Source organism: Sapajus apella, unplaced genomic scaffold (genome assembly GCF_009761245.1).
Source record: "Sapajus apella isolate SASKATOON/1434 unplaced genomic scaffold, GSC_monkey_1.0 scaffold121, whole genome shotgun sequence".
Classification (NCBI taxonomy): Eukaryota; Metazoa; Chordata; class Mammalia; order Primates; family Cebidae; genus Sapajus; species Sapajus apella.
In genome coordinates, this window is record NW_022437061.1 from 2699783 (window position 1) to 2721052 (window position 21270).

Below are 21270 nucleotides of genomic sequence, written 5' to 3' on the forward strand. Positions count from 1 at the left end.
TCCCTCCACCACAGACCTCAGTGTGTGATGCTTCCCTCCCTGTGTCCATGTGTTCTCATTGTTCAACACCTGCCTATGAGTGAGAACATGTGGTGTTTGATTTTCTGTTCTTGTGTCAGTTTGCTGAGAATGATGGTTTCCAGGTTCATCCATGCTTACTCTTCTTTATAAAGAAAAGGATTCCGTTTTGTTGGGCTCTGGGCTGAGAGCTGTTTTGCTGGATACTTGTTCCTTAATAGGTATCTTAGCCCTAAGAAATATTGGCCGAGAAGTAAAAATGGTAGGTGTACTCGGCACTACACAGTTACAGATGTACAGTATCTGAACATTGGCAAGGTAGAAGTAAGCTGAAGATATATAGCATGATGATGCAATGGAACAAGAATTAACATGGAGTCGGGAGACTAAAGCCTAGGCTCCCTGTCCTTAATGTACCTCATTACCCTGGGAAAGCCACATGCCTCCTAAAGCTCACCTGTTCTCATCTGTGAAAGCGGGTAGAAGGATGGTCCCAAAATTCTGATGTTCTGAATACTGAACTGTGGATTTGTTTTCACTGCTTCTAAGGTAAAATGTAGGAAATATAAGGGAGGTGTGGCATTTCCAATAAAACTGTTTTCTAAGATTATGTCCTTATACTTTTGGTTTTAAAATATTTTTTCTCCTATGAAATGAAGTGATAGTAGCTGCGATTTACTTTCTTTAGCCTAATAGGAAGCTGCAATACTCTGTGAGTCCTCCATTTTTATATTCTATTGCTCTGTGAAATCAAGTCTCAACACCACATTACTCACAGTCTCTGAGTGTCCTTCCAGCTGTAAAATGCCAGATGGCAAGTGACAGTCTTATTTGCCAGTCTGTGTGGTGCCCATAACAAAGGACAGAAAGACACAGGCTGCATGGTGAGCATACCCACCCTTGACCTCCAATTTGTTCTCCTCCCAGCAGCCAGAACCATTTCTGTGCAAGCTCCTCTGTCCTGACACTCCCTTCCTGAAAAACCCCAGTGGCTCCCCTTGCACTGAGAATTAAATTGTAACTCCTCAGCATAGCCCTCAGTCATCCTGAACTGTGCCTGCCTCCCTCTTTCCCATCATCTCATTCCTCTCTCCCTCTGAAGCCCTGAGCTCCAGTCACTCCAGCTACCTCTGATTCTTAGGACACACCAAGTTCTGTCCTTCCTTCCCCAGGCCCTGGGCTCTTGCTAGTCCTTCCCTGAGATGCTTTTCTTCTAGCTCCTTCCCATATGGCATACCTTGACTTTCATCTCACTTCGAGAGATGTCCTCTCCAGTTTAGTGCCCCTGTTATTTACTCTTAGTAACTTGTTAAGTACATCCTGGCTGTGACCAGTCTATTATTTTATTTTATTACTGTCATTTTGTTTTTGCATGTGTGATGCTTGTTTATTGTCTATTTCCCCACAAAAAAGTGTAAGCTCCTTAAGGACCTGGATTTGTCTGTGAGAACGGTGCTGGGCACCAAGATGATGCTTGACATACTGAACAAATGAACAATGAAACATAAGGACATACAATCTTATGGGCACTGTGGTACACACACACAGACACCCCTGACCTGTCCCCCAGCAGCCACACTTCTTTCTCAAGAGGCTCTGCCATCCTGTCCTTCCCTCCTGCCCTTGTTTCCATGTGGAGCTTGTGGATATGATTCCTCATCTCTCAGCACACAACCATCTGCTGCTGCCTCCTCTCATCCCTGCTCACCACCCAGCGCCCCCCCGCCCCAGTGCCCACTGGAAGCGCTTCCCTCCTCCTTCCCTTTTATCTCCCTCCATCTTGTGTTCTAAATGTGCACCAAATCAATCTTGATAATGTCAAGTATGAGAGTGCCTTGTAATACCACCTGAATCTAAGATATAAAAAACAGGAAAGCCAGGTTTTGAAGAGAAATTGGAATTAAAGGTCCCACATGACCTGTTTCTAATAAAAGATTTTATAAAAGCATCCAGAAGTTTCCTCCAGATTTAAAAAAATATTTTTCTTCATTAAGTCTGTATTTCCTTGAGCACTAAACTTAATTTTATAAATTATATCTTACTGAATATACCTTTTTCCATCTGGTTTAATTACTAGTTTATTGCTGCAGATACACCATATTTTAATTATGAGTTAAATTGGCTTTTATGAACTACTCTGGGAACCTCATTTCCATTTTGTAACAAAGTATCTGTTTAAAAATATATTCTGCCCCTCCCTGCCCCGAAAAGGAACTTATACATAAATTTTAGAGTCATTTTAGAATCACCAATGGTGAGTTCCTGAAGGGCTACCTTACCAAAAATACGACCTTCTCTAAAGTGTGGAGTGAAATAGAAACACTTCCTGCTTGCTATACACTTCCCCAAACCAGTGCTGAAATAACTGGAAGGACTCTTCCTCTTCACTTTAGACAAGAATTCAAGTTTACCACCTCTAAACCCACACTGGCTATAGGCAGGCAGTCTAGAACAGTAATTAACAATTCAGACTCCAGAAGCAAGGAGACCTCAGTTCAAGTCCTAGCTCTACTACTTCATCACTGTGACCTGGGCATGTCACAGAGCATCACTAACCCTCATTTCCCTGACTTGTAAAATAAGGGCGGTAGTTTCTACCTCGTAACACTGTTTGGAAGCAAGTGCACAGTACTGCCAACATCGTCATCATCGAAGTGGTAGACTGGAAGGAGCCCTGGGAAGTCAGTCCTTGATAGATAGCTGTAGCGCATCAGCCATGTGCCAGGCCACATCCATGATGTGACACAGTTCTGCCACCACAGAACTTATCAGGCTGGGGAAATTTTGTTAGCAGGCCATTACAATTTGCTCTGATGAGTGCTGATTAAAATGTTATTTTAAGCTATATTTTCCCCAGGCCTTCAGAGCACCAGATAAATTAAGTAAATGATTAAATTGAATAAATCATTATTCTTCCCCATACAGGTTCTGCCTCCTAAATGTAGTAAGATCCACAGTGGCATAAATATAATGTTGCTGTTTATCTATTATGCTACTTAAGTTTAAGCACTATAAACTTAAGGGTGAATACAGTTATTACACCCTTAAGGGGTTTGAGAAACCCCCTAAGGAAAACCCCTTTCTGCTCCTCTGTTAATCATTTTGGTAAAATGAAAACTTAAGAAGATTAATCGCTGTTATGAATCTTAAGGCTATGCTAAACCCCCTTCAAGTGTTATTTTGCCAGGTTCTCGGAAAGCCCCACTAATCATTCATCTAAAATACAGTTGGCTCAACTGACACATGTGTGTGCATGTATGTTCCTAAGGACAGGCTTTCATTTGGTCAGAAACTTATTCTGCTTTCATCATCCCAGATTTCTAAAAACAATAACATAACAAACGATCTGTCTTCTGCGGTCTTTTAGCTTGTTTGGCTGGAGCAGCAAGTGACTAAAATCACAACCCATAGGGAGCCATTAGCTTCTGACCTGCAACCATGGGATATGACCCTGGCCCAGCCAAGGTCTCTGCAAATGCAAGGGGAGAATCTGCTTGAAAAGGCAGCCTCAGGACCAGAAAAATAGAATGCTTAGCAAGGCTCTGCTAATGGTGGCTTGAGACTTTTCACCTTTCTTCCCAATCAATCCTTATTTCCTCTAAAGGCATTGTAGACTTAAGAGCCATCTGTTTTTCACACTCCCTTTCTCCAGGGACCCATCACCCCTAGTTTTGTCAGTGTCCCTCCCCTGCCTGGAGAACCACATCTTTTTGTAACCTGAGTCACTTTTGGATTATAAAATGAACTGCCCTGAACCCAGGGCTCTTCTCGGATTATGACCCCAGCTTTTAAGCAGCAGCAGTGTGGTGTGGAGGAAAGAATATGAGCTTTGCAGTCAAGTTTAATGCTGACTCTTCTACTTACTATTTAGGCAGCCTTGGGCAAATTATGAACTCCTTGATCCTCAGTTTTTCCAATCTGCAAAAAATGGAGCTAATAATATATATCTTTCAAGGTTGTTTTAAAGATGAAATGAAGTAATGAATGCAGAGTACCTGGAGAGACTGTAGCATAGTGACTAAGAACATGCACTCTGGGGCAAGTTTGTTTTTTTTTTTTTAGAGACAGAGTCTTGCTCTGTCACCCAGGCTGGAATGCAGTGGCGTGATCTCGGCTCACTGCAACCTCTATCTCCTGGGTTCAAGCAGTTCTCCTGCCTCAGCCTCCTGAGTAGCTGGGACTACAGGCACACACCACCATGACTGGCTAATTTTTGAATTTTTAGTAGAGACAGGGTTTTGCCATGTTGACCAGGCTGGTCTCGATCTTCTGACCTCATTATCCACCTGCCTCGGCCTCCCAAAGTGCTGGGATTACAGGCGTGAGCCACTGCTCCAGGCCTGGGGCAAGTTTCTTAATCCCTCTGTGCTCAGCTTCTTCATGTAAAATGAGAATATAATAATAATAATAATACCTAACTCAGGACTGTTACAAAGATTAAATTATACATATAAACATTGAGGGCCTGGTATGCGGTGAGGATGATGGAAGGGCAACTACTGTTACTGCTGTAGTTGTTGTTAGAACAGTGATTAGCAAGTAGGGACTCAGTTACGTGGTAACCACCAACACATAGGCTGTGAGGTTGGGAGCATAGTCTCCGTCCTACCATTTTCATTCAGTAGGCACGAGGGATTCAAAGGAGAGGGGAGAGGAGGAGGAGGAAGATGGCACAGCAGCTCATTTCCTAATTGTATATCGATGTGGCGGGCTTCCGTGTTCCAGTTTGACAGTTTCATTGGTGCTGTTCTGAAATGCCTGCAAAGTTGTATCCATGTTACACATTTATAAATGGAAACTATCTCTGACCAGTCTTTATGCCAGGGCTTGTTTGCAACTTTAAAAGAAAGCAAAGGCCCTGCCTGCATTGTCCAGAACAGTGTCTTTAATTAGTGATGATTGAAGAATGAGGTAAGCTGGTTTTGATTTATTTAAGTTGGCTCAAAACTGTTCAGCCAAGAGATAATCTCCCCGCACAGGAGACTGTATCTGCTAAGACCGGTGATGTGGATATTGCTATAATTAGGTGTGCCAGTGACCCAGACAGACTACATGGGCTGTTCTCCTCACAAAAATAAACACAATCTTAATTTATAGACACAACAGGGTCTGTCTTTTAAGGCGTCTTGTTAGAAGTCCCTATTTTTATGTCTTCTAGTGATCATATTTTGTACAATTGGATTCCTTCTGGCTGTTAGAGTAGGCCCAGCCAGCCATAAAGGCCAAGATCTCCTAGAATTGGTTATACACAGTTGACTTTTTCAGATCACCTTTTGGAGTTCTGTAGGTCTTGTTTACTCAATTTTCTCCCTCAGTGGTTCTTAAACGTTAATGTGTGTAAGAATCAATGGAAGAGCTTATTAAAAACACAATTTCCTGGGTCTCATCCCCATAGATTTTGATTCAGTAGGTCCAGGTGGGGCACTTGCATTTACATTTCTAACTAGCTCACAGGTGATGCCAGTGCTGCTGGTCCAAGGACCACCCTTTGAACAACCCTGCTTTACCCCTTCTAACACTCCAAACACACTTTTTGCTGTAGAGTTTTCCAAATAGATTTCCCTGTTGTTTTATACATACTTCAGACATGTTGCCCTGTTTCAAATATATTGCCTTTGTAATTTCAAACATGCTGATCCCTCTGTTAGAGGTGTTTGGTTCACCCCTTTCTTATCTGGCTAATTTCAAGTTGTCTAGCCCAAGAGAGACCCTCCTCTGGGAAGCCTTCTCTCACCTCTCCATCCTGAGTTCCTTGCTGTGCATGCTTCCCTTGTACCATGTGCTTCCCTGTACTGGAATCAGTGCATTCTCTGCCAGTTTCCTCCACCAGAACAATATAAAGTCCCTGACAGTACCTGACGTATAGTAGTTGCTCAACGAACATTTACTGGATGAGTGTTAATGTGTATGTGTAGGAAAGTTTGGGGGTGCAGCAATAACATTTGTTTACTCCTAATTAGAAAGTACGAGGGTTTGGGGAAGGGGAAGCCGTGGGAATCTGTTAAACCACACAGAATTTTACTAGCTACCTCGTGACACTGAACTAGTTTACAAATAAGCAGATATGCCAATGTGTAGATCTTCTGTGTAATAATTGCCTGCCAATAGTATGGCATCTGGCAGATAATTTTTTAAATAAACAAATTTGACCTGCCCCTTCAAAGCAGAGCTAATCATTTCAAGATATGTTTGAAAGTAATAGCTTTTTAAAAGAAACCCAGAGTCTGGAAATAAAAGGTTGGGGGGGTGGTGATTTTAAAAATAAATGTTTGGAAATGTTCCCATCAGTGAGATTTTTGTTGGAAAGATGGAACTGATAGGATCCTGAGTTGTAACACTCACTCTGCCACTAACTTGCTATTGTAACTTTGAGTGAATAAAATAAATAAATTGTAACAATTACAATTTTCTTAGCCTCAAAATTGTGGCTCACAATATTAGTTTCTTAGTTTTGACAAATGTACAATAATTATATATCATTAGTGGAAGCTGGGTGAAGGGTATATGGGAAATCTCTGTACTATCTTTACAACTTTTCTCTAAATCTAAAATCATTCCAACATACAAAGTTTATTTTTTTTTATTATGGCTCAGTAGCTACCAGAAGGATATATTGTTTACTCTTGCCTCAGGGCCCCTGTACTTGCTGCTCTCTCTGTCTACATGGTATCCCTCAGTCATCCACATGGCTCATCCCTCATCTCCTCTATGTGTCTGCTCAAATGATGTCTTAGTGAGACCTTCCCTGATCCTCATATTCAAAATTACAGTGCCCACCTTCCACTGGGAACTCCTTACCACCCCACTTCCATTTATTTTCTCCATGGACTTGGTAACATCCACCATATTATTATTTGTATATTATTTATTGTGTCTCCCCACCTAGAATGTAAGCTCCCTAAGGACAGGGATTTTGATCTTCTCAGTTTGTTAAGGCGCTGGAATAGGGCCTGATAGATGGTAAGTTTTCATTGAATACTTAAAGAAGCCAGGCAGGAAATGATAATCACAGAGAAAGAGGAAACTATGAAAATAATAAAAAGGAGACAGTGACAGCTGCAACAAACAGTTTTGCTAATGGATAATAAGAGTCTAAGGCCTAACTACTAATGGCTAATGAACTGCAAGTTCAGCTGCATTTTTCCAGCCCTAAGCCATGTCTTAATCATCTTTGCATCCCTCTGTATTTCTTCATATCCTTAGCACATGGTAAGCACTAACGATTGAATGGCAAGACTAGCTTGACTAAAGAGGAGAGGGCTTTGCGGGGCATAGTCATAAATAAAGGTGGAGACTTGTGGAGAACTGGGGCTGACTCTTACAAAGGACAGGGTGTTTTCTAAAATATGTTTTGTTTCAACACAAGAAAAGGGACACTTTACTCATTTTCCATTAAGTATTGATGCTACAGTTATCTTTAAATAGGTACCATTTTGCAGTATTGGAGAAGGCCTCAAACCACAAATGTCACCACATCATTTACCATTTGTCACCAACAAGGGGTCACCAAGTAAGGATAAGAGGGTGGGGAGTGCTGCTTTCTATTACAGCAAAGCCACTAAAGAAAGAGAGCAGTGAGGGAAGAGTTTAAAAGAAATCATTCCTCATTTTGTAACCCTGGGATTTTAGTTTGCTTACTACAGCATACAATATGGTAGGATAACATTGATAATAAGCTCAGTGCCATTGATTAACAGGAGCTGTGAGCACTGTGCTAAGGGCTTTAAAGCCACATCATCGCCTGCTAGTCCAGCCGTAATTCTCCTCCCTTCCTGTGTTTAAAGTCAAAAGAGTAGCTTTAAGCATTGGTCTTCCTTATGGGATTATTTTCATTCTTCCAGTTATACTATACAATGAATTTCCATGGGCCTTATGAATCCCAGCTGGTTACAGCCAAACCCCATAGACACTCTGTATATACTATTTATGCTGCTGGATATAAACAGTTATCACCAAATATTTATAAAATAACCATTATATCAAGAGCAACCTATTAGGTGTTCAGGTAGTTAGAAAAAAGGTAGGACATAGTCTGCCCTCCAGAAGTTTACCATCTAAGAGGAGCCAAGACACAGCAAAGAGAAACATGGCTCTGTTGGATTGGTGCCAGTCTTTATTAAGACACTTAGTAAATAAAATTGCTTTGACCTGACAATGACATCATTCATACAGATTGCTGTTCAGATTGAAATTAGATAAAGCAATGTTGCCTTATAAAGCAAACAAAGAGACCTTGGTTTCCATAGCAGCTCTGCCATTGAATAGCATTGACAAAGTCATCTAAATTCGTTGGATCTCACTTTTCTAATCTTGGGAATGGGAGTTGCTTTGTTTTTCATTCTTTGCTTTTTTGTTGTTGTTTTTTTTTAACCTCATACTCTCTGTAAATGCCAATCTGAAAACCTCCCCATTTCCATCCAAAATGTGCCAGGATTTAAGAGGTTCTGACCTAGAGAGAAACTGTAACATGCTCACTAATTATTGTCCTCTTATCGCACATACCAAAAAAAAAAAATGTGTTTGTGTTACTCTTCAACAATAGTATCCAATTTATCCAAACCTGGCTGGAATCCCAGCACACCCAGCTTTTCCTGTTTAAGCTCGTTAACGTGGTAAATAAGCCCCATGGGTTCACTACATTCCCAATTTTGGTTCATCCATATCTCTTGCATCTCTCTCCTCACTTAACAGCATTTTATTCAACTCACTGTTTCTTCAATGGGAAGGCAAAATAATAATAATAATAAAATAAAGACCAGTCTTTTTCCTTTATTTTACTAATGTTTGCATAAAAATGTCTTACAATATAGGAAATTCAGATATAGCATTAACCAAATAGTCTTGCCTAAAATAACCATAGCCAATAAAACCTGACCGCCAGAGATTTTTAATCTTCTAAACCCCATTCCAACATAATAATAAATTTAAAAAATTCAAATACAATAACAATCATGTAAGAAACTGGCTTTATAACTATACCTGGCGTATAGTTTCAAGAGTTCCTAGTGGAGGGAGGTTCACTTTTCATTCAATGACATTTTTTACTATTTGGCAGATTTACCATGTGCTTATATAAGATTTATTATATTAAAAATTAAAAAACATATTGGCCAACATTCATTGCACATTTACTATGTGGCAGGTCTTTTATATGTATTACCTTATTTAATCCTCCTAACAACCCTAAAGCATTTTTTTTTTAAAGTTTCTCCATTTTATAGATGAAGAAACAGTGGGTTAAAAATTTACTCAAGGACATACACTTATTGACCGAACTCACATTTTATGGGAATAAAATTATATGATAGGGATAAAAATTCCATGAGAAGTTCAATTACCACACAAATGTGAAGCAGGAATACCCCATCAATAAAGGAGCATGTTTATAAGTAGATGTTTGCCAGGCTTGCAGCAGTAAGTCATGCTAAAATTTAGGCAGGGCTCCAGTGCTGTAGTTACCAGGTTTTAACTTCTTGATTCTACAGCTTCCATTTCTCAGCCATCCTGTTAAATAATTTTATTGGAACTGGAGGTTTTAAATTTGGGGAGAGTGTTGGCCATAGACAGCCCATGACCTTTGTTTACCAAAACTATCTCCCTTATTTCTATGGATCAAAAAAGCAGTGGTGTTTCTGGGTTGCTATTGGTAGTCTTTTTCCTTCCCATACCCACAGAAATGAATGTGAGCCTTTGGGGAAAGCAAAGTAAATTGTGGAACATCTTCAGGTTTCCAGGTATATAGATTAGGTCAGCTGAGTCAGCCTTCAGGCCATAAATCATAATTTTGAAGGCTGAGTTTGAAGTGAGCACAGCAAAAGCCTAGTTCTTTGCCCAAAAAAAAAAAAAAATCTTTGGAAATACTTGGCAGATGTAAATAAGCTTCAAATGAGCAATAGCAATTATTTTAGCAACAGATATAAGTATAGCAAATGCTTTTTGCGCCTCTCAGATTGTTTTCATTTTGTTTAATTTTCACATCTAGCTGAGATAAAAATTAGTGGAAGTGGGCATTTTTTGAGCTGTATCTAGCATACATGACTTCCAGTGGCAAGGCATAATAATTCATATGCTAGTACCAACCTTGTAGATATCAAATCTCATTTTGTGATGTTCTTATAATCCTGCCATTAGTTTTAGTCTTAAAATGATCATATTCCTTTCCAGGAATCTCCCATCTTATGAACAGATCAGTTTTGGGGGGAACTCTGGATTTATTTCTTTCAATCACTGTTTCTTTCATAAACATGTATTGAGGACTTACTATTTGTCATATATTCTTCTAGGTACTGGAATTAGAGCCAAGAATAAACACAACAGGCAAATAATCCATACCTACATGGAGGTTTTAGTCTAGTTACAGAAGAGAGGAAAGTAAATTATATAACGTGTTAGAAGGTGATGAGTACTGTGAGAAGTATTAAGCTAGGAGTCTAGGGGTGGGGGTTAAAAATTTGAATTGTGTATTAGTCCGTTTTCATGCTTCTGATAAACACACCCAAGACTGAGCAATTTATAAAAGAAAGAAGTTGAATTGGACTTACAGTGCCACGTGGCTGGGGAAGCATCACAATCACGGTGGAAGGCAAGGAGGAGCAAGTCACGTCTTATGTGGATGGGGGCTGGAAAAAAAAAAAAAAAAATGAAAGCTTGTTCAGGGAAACCTCCCCTTATAGAACCCTCAGATCTCAGGAGACTCATTCACTATCACAAGAACAGCACAGGAAAGACCCGCCCCCATAATTCAACCACCTCCCACAAGGTTCCTCCTACAACATGTAGGAACTGCGGGAGTTATGATTCAAGATGAGACTTGGGAGGGAACACAGCCAAACCATGTCAAGTTGTTAAGGAAGGCCTCATTGAGATGGTGACGTTTAAGCAAAGACGTGAAGAAAATGAGAGAATGAGCTGTGTGGAGACCTGGAGGACAATTGTTCCAAGCCAAGGGAACAGTCACTGCAAAGGCCCCGAGACAAAGCTGTGTCAGGCATGAGAGTGAAGAGAAGGAAACCAGTATGGCTGTAGCAGAGGGAGCACGAGTCCTTTAATAGGGGCTGATATGCTCAGAAAAGTAGCTGGGGCCAGACCCATAGGGCTTTGCAAGGCATTTTAATAACTTGGCTTTTACTCTGAGGTGAGGAGCCACTCAAAGCGTTTGAACAGGGGAACGATGACAATCTGATTTCAGTTTCTTATAGATATATTATTAATCATGAGAGAGGGTCTTACAATTAACTATCCACCAAATTCTGCTTAACCCATAGTGCCATTCAACTAGAGTGCTAATAAGACTTTGGGCACTTGAGCTCTGAGCGCTGGATTTAGATACAGGAGATGGGGATTTGGCTGACAGCTCAGTTGGATGACTTTGGGGACTTCAATTAACATCTCTGAGCCCCATTTTCCTTTTCAGAGAAATAAGTATAAACTATACCTGCCCATGGCTTCATTTTGAGGATCAAGTAAAAACTAAATAGAGAAGCATTTGGTAAATTATAAGACAATATAAATGTCAGGAGAGTTGGTGATAGCAACAGTGGTTGTGGTTGTGTCATCATTATTTCAGGGAGAATTAAGCCCAGAACCTAAGTCAGGATGTTAGGAATGCAAGCTTCCCTTTCCCATCTCTTCTTGTTAAATTACCATGGAAATGGGGCCTCCACTTCCTTCCCCAGCACTGGAGATGCAGGAAACGACAAGGACTCGGATGACCCCAATCGAAGGTGCCAGTTGGGATCCTAGCAGGAGGCGTTGTCACTGACGGCTGTTTGGTAGACCAGGGCCTCCAGTGGCTGGGTCTGTTGTCCTAGTGAAAGCATCACACTTTTCCCTCTCCTTGGCCCTATAAATGTCCCCAGTTCCACGCAGGCCATTAGGCTGTCCTCAGATGGGCAACTTTTCCAGGTAATCACAGCCCTCTTCTGTTTCTCCCCCAGGCATTCCTCCTATGGAAGGCTTTTGGATGACCACGACTACGGGTCCTGGGGAAACTACAACAACCCCCTGTACGATGACTCCTAACAACGGAATATGGCCCAGGATGAGGATTGACTGTTCTTTATTTATAAGCGCTTATCCAGTAGAATTAATAAGTACCTGATGCGCATTGAACGACAATCTTAAGCCCTGTTTTGTTGGTATGGTTGTTTTTGTTTTCCTCCCTCTCCTCTGGCTGCTACAACTTCCCCTTTCTGGTACAAAAAGAACCATTATTTAAAGGTGAGTGGGGGCTGATTTGCAGCTGAAATGGCCCGGCCTTGCACCAGCCAGGCCAGACCACCTTGGTGGAGGCTTCTTCTCTCACCTCAGGACCCACTTTGAGAAGGACCGAGGAAGAGGATTTGGATTGTTTTGTCAGGGATTACTTTCAGGGGAACATTTTGTTTGTGTTATTTCTTAAACTTCTCTTTAGGAAATTACATTAAATATCAATGAGGGGAAAGGAAATGAGCTTTATGAGGATTTCACCCTGCGTGGGAGAGAGCAGGGTTTTCTCAGATTCCTTTTTAATCTCTGTTTATCTGGTTGTTTCTGACAGGATGCTGCCTGATTGGCTCCACAAGCTGGAAAGCAGCTTCTTAGCTGCCTAATTAATGAAAGATGAAAATGGGAAGTGCCCTGGAGGAGGCCAGCAGGTTGAGGGGCAGAATAGCAGGTTGCCATGGGATCTCAGTGTGCCCCTACCTGCTCTCCCCTCCAGGCCACCTGTCTCTGTAAAGGATGTCGGCTCTGTTCAAAAGGCAGCTGGGATCCCAGCCCACAAGCGATCAGCAGAGTTGCATTCCCAAAGAAAAGGGCTTTGAGATGAGCTGAGTTATATAAAGAAAGCGAGAGGCATGTACAGTGTGGGGAAGTGGAAAAGAAGTGGTAGGGGGAAAGGAGGCTAACCTGCACTGAGTACCTCATTAGGGCAAGTGGGAATCAGCTATCGATAATGGCCAGAGGCATCCACAGCTTGGAGGAGGCCAGAGACTCTTGGCTTTATACCCACACAGCAACTGGTCCACTGCTTTACTGTCTGTTGGATAATAGCTGTAAACCTGTTTAAAAACAAAACAAAAAAGAGGCACTAGTCTATCTTCAATTACTCAATGAGGCATTTTCATAGGAAACAGACTATAATTAATTTGTTTATTCTTCCCAGACACTTACCTTACTAATTCTTCCCTTTAATAAATGAGCACCCCCGGGTATATAGGCTTAAAATCCTGCACAACAAATTTTGAGAAAGATTTGTTCCTCTTCATAGGCATCCACTTATTGCAATCATTCTCAACCAGGAGGTGATTTTGCCCCCTGCCTCCACCCTAGGGCCATTCAAAAATGTCTGGTGACATTTTTTGTTGTCATGACTTGGGGGTGCTACCAGAGGCCAGGAATGCTGCCAAATGTTCTACCATGCACAGCACAACCTGCAACAGCAAAGAATTCCCCACCCCAAAATATCAATAGTGCTGAGATTGAGAAGCCCTGATTTATCACAATGCCCACTATGACAGAACAAGACACTCACAGATTAGGGATAAGTTTTATTTTTAATAAAATGCAATAATGTGTTAAGTTTTTATCTCCAAAGTGTTTATTGGCTGAAGGGTTCTTGGTATGCATGGTGACCTTTTTATTTCTGTGTGCTTCCTACAGAGCTTTATTTCATGCCTACAACTCTTGTCTTCCTGTAACAGCTGATATTAGCAAGCAGCATCTTATGTCCTGATGTCATGTAGTAGAAAACGAACATGGGGTCTGATTTCAAAATGTGTTATATTGTCCTACAGTGTCATAAAGAACTTGAAAATGGACTTTTGTTTGTAAAGTTGAACCTTGCTGCCATGACTGTTTGGCTTACAGGAACTTGACTCCAGCTCGTCCTGTCTCTGGCTGTGGCCCGGCAAAGCACCTACATGCAAACCACCCTTGCTTTTCTAAACCCCTTTGGTCTCAGAGATAGTAGGGGCAGTGTCACTTTTTACAAACTGCCAACCCACACACTGGAGTAATTCTGAAAAAAATTATTCCTAAATTCTTTAAGCGCGGACGGAGAATGAGCAAGCCCCAGAGATATTTTACAACCAGCGTGGGTAATGAGGAAGGGGCTTACTGAAATTGTGATATCTCTGAATATTGAATAAAACACCACCACCAAAAAAGTGGACCTTCTAAGATTAAAAAAAAAAGGGAGGGCAGCAAATGACCAAGGGTGCCCTTTCTGGCCATGCTTAGCTTGAGTAACTATCTCTCTTTCCCCACACCCTTCATAGGGCTTTCAGTTTGGCAAAGGACAAGCAGATAAAAACAGGATATTCCATATGTTTCTTCTCCATCGGCCAAAAATGTTTTGACACAATGTTTGTGAAACACCTTTGGAGAAGTGCAGTTCTGAATGCTGCCTCTGCCATAAACACTGGGGTAAGGGACCAGCCTCTTCCCAGGAACCATGGCCTTCTATAAACCATGGACTTAAGCAGGCATTTTTTTTTTTTTTTTTTTACTGAAGGCTGCTGTTGTGCAAGGGCACATAATGGGTCTGTTGCTGTTATTAGCTTCCAAATGTGCGTGGCAAAGAGAGGGATGTGGGCCTAGACCAGATGTATTTAGCAAGGTGACAGCTTCCCATAACGACTCTAACACTCCTTATGTTATGCGAGTATAAAATATTTAAGGGTTGAACCTTATTTTGCCAAATATATCTTTTCTGCTTTTGAATTGGCCAAAGGATTTTAGCAACTATAGTCTACAAATGTTACTGAAAACACACACACACACAGACACACCTGAAATATATGCTGATAATTGACATCCTTGACCTCAGGGAGAGCATCTGTTCAGGTCTACCTAAGAGAAATGGATCCAGTAGGTCTAAACAATCACGTCCCACTCATGGATAGGTCTAGTCATAACATTTCAGAGAGAATGTCAGAGCAGGAGGGAGGCAAGCTGCCTCTTCTTGACTATCAATGGCAGATGATGGAAAAGCGGGATTCAACTTTATTTTCTTTTGCTGTGGCCCCAGTGAAATCTCCTGCCCTCCCTGCACGTCTGTGTCTTCATTTCTAAAATGGGGGTGATACTTTCATATTGACCTCACCCCAAACTACCTCACAGATGTGAGGATTAATAAAATCATGTCTATGGTATTTTCAGTTTCTGGAGAAAAATACTTATAGACAGTTTAACTATTATTACATAGATATATAAGTGATCTCAGTTTCTTGTTTGCTATAATACTTCTGTGTTGTTTTTACTTATTCTGTCAAATGACAGTTGTGTTATAGCCACGTCAGACCGCTGTCTAAGCTCTTCATGCAGCTGAATCACTGCAGGGTTGACCATGCCTGGGGTCACAGAGATGGTTTCCATTTCTAGATGAAATGTTGGCCTAGGACACAGGTCTCAAAGACTCTGGAATCAGAATCAGGAGATTAGGGAAAACAGGATAGATATCTGAGCATGAATAGTAGTAGACCGCCAGCCTTTCCCATCTGAGGTCTTCTGGATTCTTTGTGGGGTTGATTTTGATTTGATGTCATCTGTTTGCCCTTCATCTTGCTTGCAAGTATGCATGGTTCAATCTCTTGCATCCAGGAAATGAATTTTGCAGTCGGGCCAGATGCTAATTTGCACGTTGATTCACCTTCTTGGCCTTTAACTTTTTATTTTTTTTTATTTTTATTTTTTTTTTGGCAAATGAATGTACCATTTCAACTTTGATTTTAAAAGTGCTAGTTGACATTGTAATAATGCTAACCAAGAGATCAACGCCATATTTCTCTCTTGAGGCGAGTTAGCTGGTATCATTTAAAGATGGAAAAATGGAAAACTTCTTTGATATTTGATGTCATTGTATTCACATTGGTTGTAAGACATATTGCATACCAATTATAATTATATCAATTAAAGTTGATAAAAGCTTCCATCTGGCTGTGTGTGATTCACATTTTGTTATATTTTGTTATTCAAACCACTTGATTGATATGCTCAACACAGCTCCTAGTAAGCAGTTCTGACTTGTTCTTTAAGAAAATGTATGCTACACCAGTAAATATTTTTCTGCTTAGCAGAAAGGTCTCTCTGACCTTGAAACAGTATTGAAGAATGTCAGAATTGAAGAAACTCTTCAAGCAGTGATTTTACTATCAGACATACTCTGGGCCTTATAAAATAGATGTAAAAACAAACACTTTGATTCAATGAGTTGATAGCAATACATAATCAAGTCATATTAAGGCATATTGACATTAGCAATACATTTGGCACTTCCTTCACTCCCCTTCAAAAAATTAAATTCAGCATCCTCATCTTTATCTGACAATTAAATAGCAGGCAATTTCAGTCATTCAAAATATAATTTCAACCCCCACAAGCTAACTAGAGATCATTCTGATTCCAAAGAAAAGAGCAACAGCAAAACCCATTCATTTTGTTCCACAGGAGAGGAATGGATCACCTGCAAACCAGAACTTGTTTGCAGTTCTGGTATAAACTTGATGTCAGGCTTAATAGGTTTAGTTACTTGGTCAGATTTAATAAGTTTAGTTACTCAGCTTCCAGTAGCATAGCATGGAGAATTGACTGGAAAGAGTCAAGATAGGAAAGGAGGACCAAGCATGAAACACACCCTTTCTATTATTTGGTCATTTCTTGAGGACCATTTCGTGGGCACAAAAGCAACTAAAAACCCTATTCCAAGCTTGCCTGAATGAGATTGGTCAGAAAGTTACCTTAAGGGGGCATAGAAAGAAAAGGCTTAATAAGGATGTACAGTGTTTACCTATTATGATTTTTTGTGTACAAGTCAAATTTTTCCTAGAGTATACCTTTTCTAGGTCAGACTATAAGCGATTTAAATTATTTAGTGATCTAAATAATATAACTGTGATCTTTTACTCCCCCAAAATTCAATAGCACTCTCCAATAGCTGACTACATTTTAACTTTTGTCAGAAAGCACTGAATTATAAATTACTCTTAGAAGCACTGATCATGTTGGGAAAAACCTATAAGAGGCTTGATCACTTCCTTTAAAGGATCTAGTCTTTGGCAGATGTAAACTACATTTACTGCACCAAAACAGCATTAATCAATTGAGTCAACAAATGCATTGACTTTTTATCCTAAGCAAGATATTCAATATTTACTACCAAAAAAAGAGTCTAATATTATTTAGGGAACTTGGATGTGTGTGTGTACATTGTCTGGTATAATCCTTGCATCTTCTTTAGAGGTCATTACATTACCTCCATTTTACAGACAGGAAAACTGAAGTTCCATAATATTAAATTCATTCATCCATATATTGAATCCTTCTATATACTCCATAATGAACAGGATGGTCCCTGCCCTCCCAGTATTTGCAGTTTAGTAAGTAGTAGAGGTGGGGTTGAAACCATGTCCATTTGGCACCAGGGCCCTTGGTCTTTTATCACCCCAGAGACTGGTGTCCAATGTAAATCTAACCTGGGTGTTAAGACCCTCATACCTCCTGCTCACATGAGACCTTCCCCCTTGCAATGTCCCTCTCAGCTATTTCAGAAAGTCTCAAGGGTGTCTAGCATGCAGTCCAGAGCAAGCCCAGTCAGCTCTTAAAGCACATATTCCCTGCTAGACACTGTGGCTTTCTGCTGAATCCCACATCTATGGCTGTGTTCTCTACCAAGAGGGAGACCTGCCTTCATTCCTGTCCTGTCAAGACACCAGCACCAAGCCCCATTGTCTCACAGAATTTTGGTGAAAACCTCTCTGAATTTCAACTTGCAGCCTCTCTGCTCTTCCCAGGAATCAGATATGAATTCATGGCAGCATAGACTAGAGATGCTGCCCTTGGAGTCACTCCCTGATCTTACCCTGAGATTCCATCATTGGGCCAACTTGTCTTTCCTCATGGTAGTAACAATAATGACAGCTTATTCTCACATAGCACTTACTATGAACTAGATACTGTTCTAAGAACTTGACTGGGTGCAGTGGCTCACACCTGTAATCCCAGCACTCTGGGAGGCTGAGGCGGGAGGATCACAAGGTCAGGAGTTCGAGACCAGCCTGACCAACATGATAAAACCCTGTCTCTAGTGAAAATACAAAAATTAGCCAGACATGGTGGCACATGCCTGTAATTTCAGCTACTCAGGAGGCCAAGGTAGGAGAATCGCTTGAACCCATGAGGCTGAGGTAGTCCAGCCTGGGTGACAGAGTGAGACTCCATCTCAAAAAAAAAGAACTTTACATGGGTTAACAACCTTATGAGGTAGATATTATTCACATCTCCATCATACAGAAGAGAAAACTAAGGGCCAAAGAGATGAAGAAACTTGCCCAAGATCACACAGTGGTGGGTCAGAATTAAAATGGGACCGTGGGTCTCCAGGGTTCATGCTCTGGACCACTCCCAAGCCAAATCCTCACTCCATGCCAGAGATTGTTGACATGTACATGCTGCTGCCCATTCAACATGCCCAGTCATATGAGATAACCTGAGACCAACATTGGGCACCCAATGCAGAAGCAGCTTTCTCCCTGAAGAAGGGTTTCTAGCGTGGCCCAAAGGGCCTGTTTTAAGGGTACCCACAACTGGGCAGCTCTGCGAGCCTTTACATATTCATGTTTGTCAGGGCAGTGGCTTGGGATCTTTTGAAAACAGTGGGGTCCTCAGAACTGATGACCTGGCAGACTCTGACTTGTCTCTATCTACACTCTGGCACTTTCAGTCAAGGTCACTCACCCAGTAACCACCAGCTCAACAGCAGGGCACTCCAGGCCGACCCTCTCCTTGTCACCAGATCCACGCAGCAGCTGTAATGAGGCAGTCCAGACTACTGTCTTGTTCTCCCACTAGCGATTTCTCCTTGGGCATTTGGACAGAATTTGCTGCAACAAACACCACTGAGAAGAGTGTTGAAAAGTTTGTGTCAGTCACAAGCCAAGTGCTGTCAGGTGGTGTGAGAGACAAATGCTCACTGCCAGCCCCTGTGCCAGGATATTCAGAGGTTCGATTTGAGAAACAGAAACACTGCTCCATGTATTTCTGGATAGATGATAAAGTTTTAATGCAAAATTGCAGATTTCACATATAACTTAGTTTCTTATACAGACTTGGAGAGAGCAGGAGAAAAGGTTAGGGAAACCATGAGCAGGTAACAGCTAAAATGCTAGGGTTTCTGGAAAACTGCCACCATCTCAGGCTACAACAGTAAAGCGAATAGTTCTGAAGAGCTCACTGGAAAGTCACACCTGCCCACACATCTGATGGCAACTGTTTCTGAAGAAGAATGGCTTTGCCTTTTTTTCCATCTTCCATATCTTGTCTGAGAACCTCTCATAGACAAACTCTAGGCAGAGCCATAAGGGAAAGAGAATTACGAGACATGTAATTTCTGGCTTCTCCTCTGTATTACAAAGATCTTAGAAAAGGTGATAATGCTGAGCTAAAAATATGTGAATGATCACTGGCCACCTCTCTTACCCAAATGAGAACTTGGCAAAAAGTCAATAACAACAACATGTTATCCATAACATTATGCAACTGTTCCTTACACACTGAGGATGCACACACCTTCTCCCTAAAAAGAAAGACACATCATTCCATATGTTGCTTTATCTCTGGGAATATTCATGCCTTTCCTAGTTCAGATGTAGTCTTCCTTTGATACCAGATTATAGGGTTAGCCACTTTAATTCACTTTATATTGGACAGAGGGGGATAAGAAAGGACAGAAGAAGAGCTAATTTATATATACACATACATATGCATATCAAAGCAAGCAAGAGAATATGCACAGTTACTAAAAACTCCCTTTTACCCCTAGTCCTAAGACCATATTGGTATTTATAACTTTAGTCTTCCACTAAACATTGCATGTTCCTCTTGTCCTCAGTTGACATTTCATTTGGTCCTGGTTTTTACGTGGCAGCATGACTCAAATCTGCCATTAAAATGTGGCCAGCACTTAGGTACTAGAAAATTAAAAGGGAGCTACTAAACTGAATAATGTTTCTACCACTGAAAAGAAAGACCAGCTCACATTTCATATAATGTTCCAAATACACTCCCCTTCCTATTTTCATTGCGTTTTTTTTTTTTCTCTCTCTCCTCCCACATCCTTCCAGCCCACCTCACCCACCTTTACCAAAGAAGTAAAGAAAACGTGAGGGAGAAAATAGGGAAGACATTCAGAGCCATTGTCATCACTTGGCTTGCTCCCTGAAGAGCCATGGGCCATTCCACACTGCCATCTGCCCACCAACTCCCCCCAGCTCTCCTATCTCTGCTTGAGCTCTTCTGAAAAGACCTATGCATCCTTCAGACAGCCAGAAGTTGATAAAAGACACGACAGGAAGTATGGGGAGAGGAAGCGCAAGGTTCTCTTAAAGGTATTCACTTTCAACTTAGAAGTGCCATGAGCCATTTCGTACACACACTACTTTGCCCTATCTCACCAATCCCCCTATCATTGCCCTCCCATGAGGAAATTTTAGGCTGCAGATGCTTTTACTGAGCCACTGATAACAAGCTCTGGAGCTGATAAGCAATGAAATGAAATACACTTAACTTTTATAGGCTGAGTAATCTTCAATGACAATTAATCTCATGTCCTGAGGCCCAGAGACTATCTGAGGGGTTGTCCCATCCCTCTTCTGAACATCCATTTCTGGAAAGAAACCAAGTTCATCAAGCAGCCCTACTCAAGGGAACACAACCTGAGGCCTTTACCCGTCCCCTTCTAAGTGTTTCCAGTGTAACCTGGCTGCTGTCTTCTCATCCAAAGGGTGAGGAGGTTGGATTTCATGTTTATCTCCTATAGGCCAGTTTCAATGCTTCATCTATCAGAGTTCAGGTAAATCCCTGAGCAAGAATTTGGGGCACTGACCATCTGAGCAATCCCAGGGGGCTGGCAGGTGGTTTTTCAGTAAAGAAAGGCACAATCATTCTTTCCTAGCCTCCTTGATCTCCTAGAAACTTAAACAGCTGGTCCTTGAAAAGTAACAGACTCTCAATGTAACCATAGCCAAAACCATGAGCAAAGAAAAACTGATAGACTGAAAATTCTGACAACTCTATATCCTTTTTCCCTTGCTTCCACTATAGAGAAGCATAGGCTTGAGACACTAGATGCAAGAAGACAAAGGATGGTGGGAAATCCAGGCTGCTACCTGATTACAGGCAAAAACAAGGATGCATTTGCTCACAGAGAGTCTCAATGCTTGCTCTCCTAAAAGCCCCATGAATTTCCCTAAGAAATGGCCTGTGATGGAAATTACA

At 41.2% G+C, this 21270-nt stretch overlaps 1 protein-coding gene across 2 annotated transcripts in view; it reads left to right on the forward strand.

Annotated features, from left to right (window-relative positions):
- Positions 1 to 21270, forward strand: part of PARM1 (prostate androgen-regulated mucin-like protein 1) — a 132965-nt gene that overhangs the window by 98540 nt on the left and 13155 nt on the right. The window contains exon 4 of one of the 2 annotated variants that reach the window (XM_032261018.1): positions 11955 to 15931. The exons of the other annotated variant lie outside the window; for it this stretch is intronic. Within the exon in view, the coding sequence (XP_032116909.1) occupies positions 11955 to 12039 (85 nt within the window). The 3' untranslated portion in view covers positions 12040 to 15931. Of the gene's footprint in view, positions 1 to 11954; positions 15932 to 21270 lie in introns of those variants that run through there. 2 annotated transcript variants of the gene reach the window in all.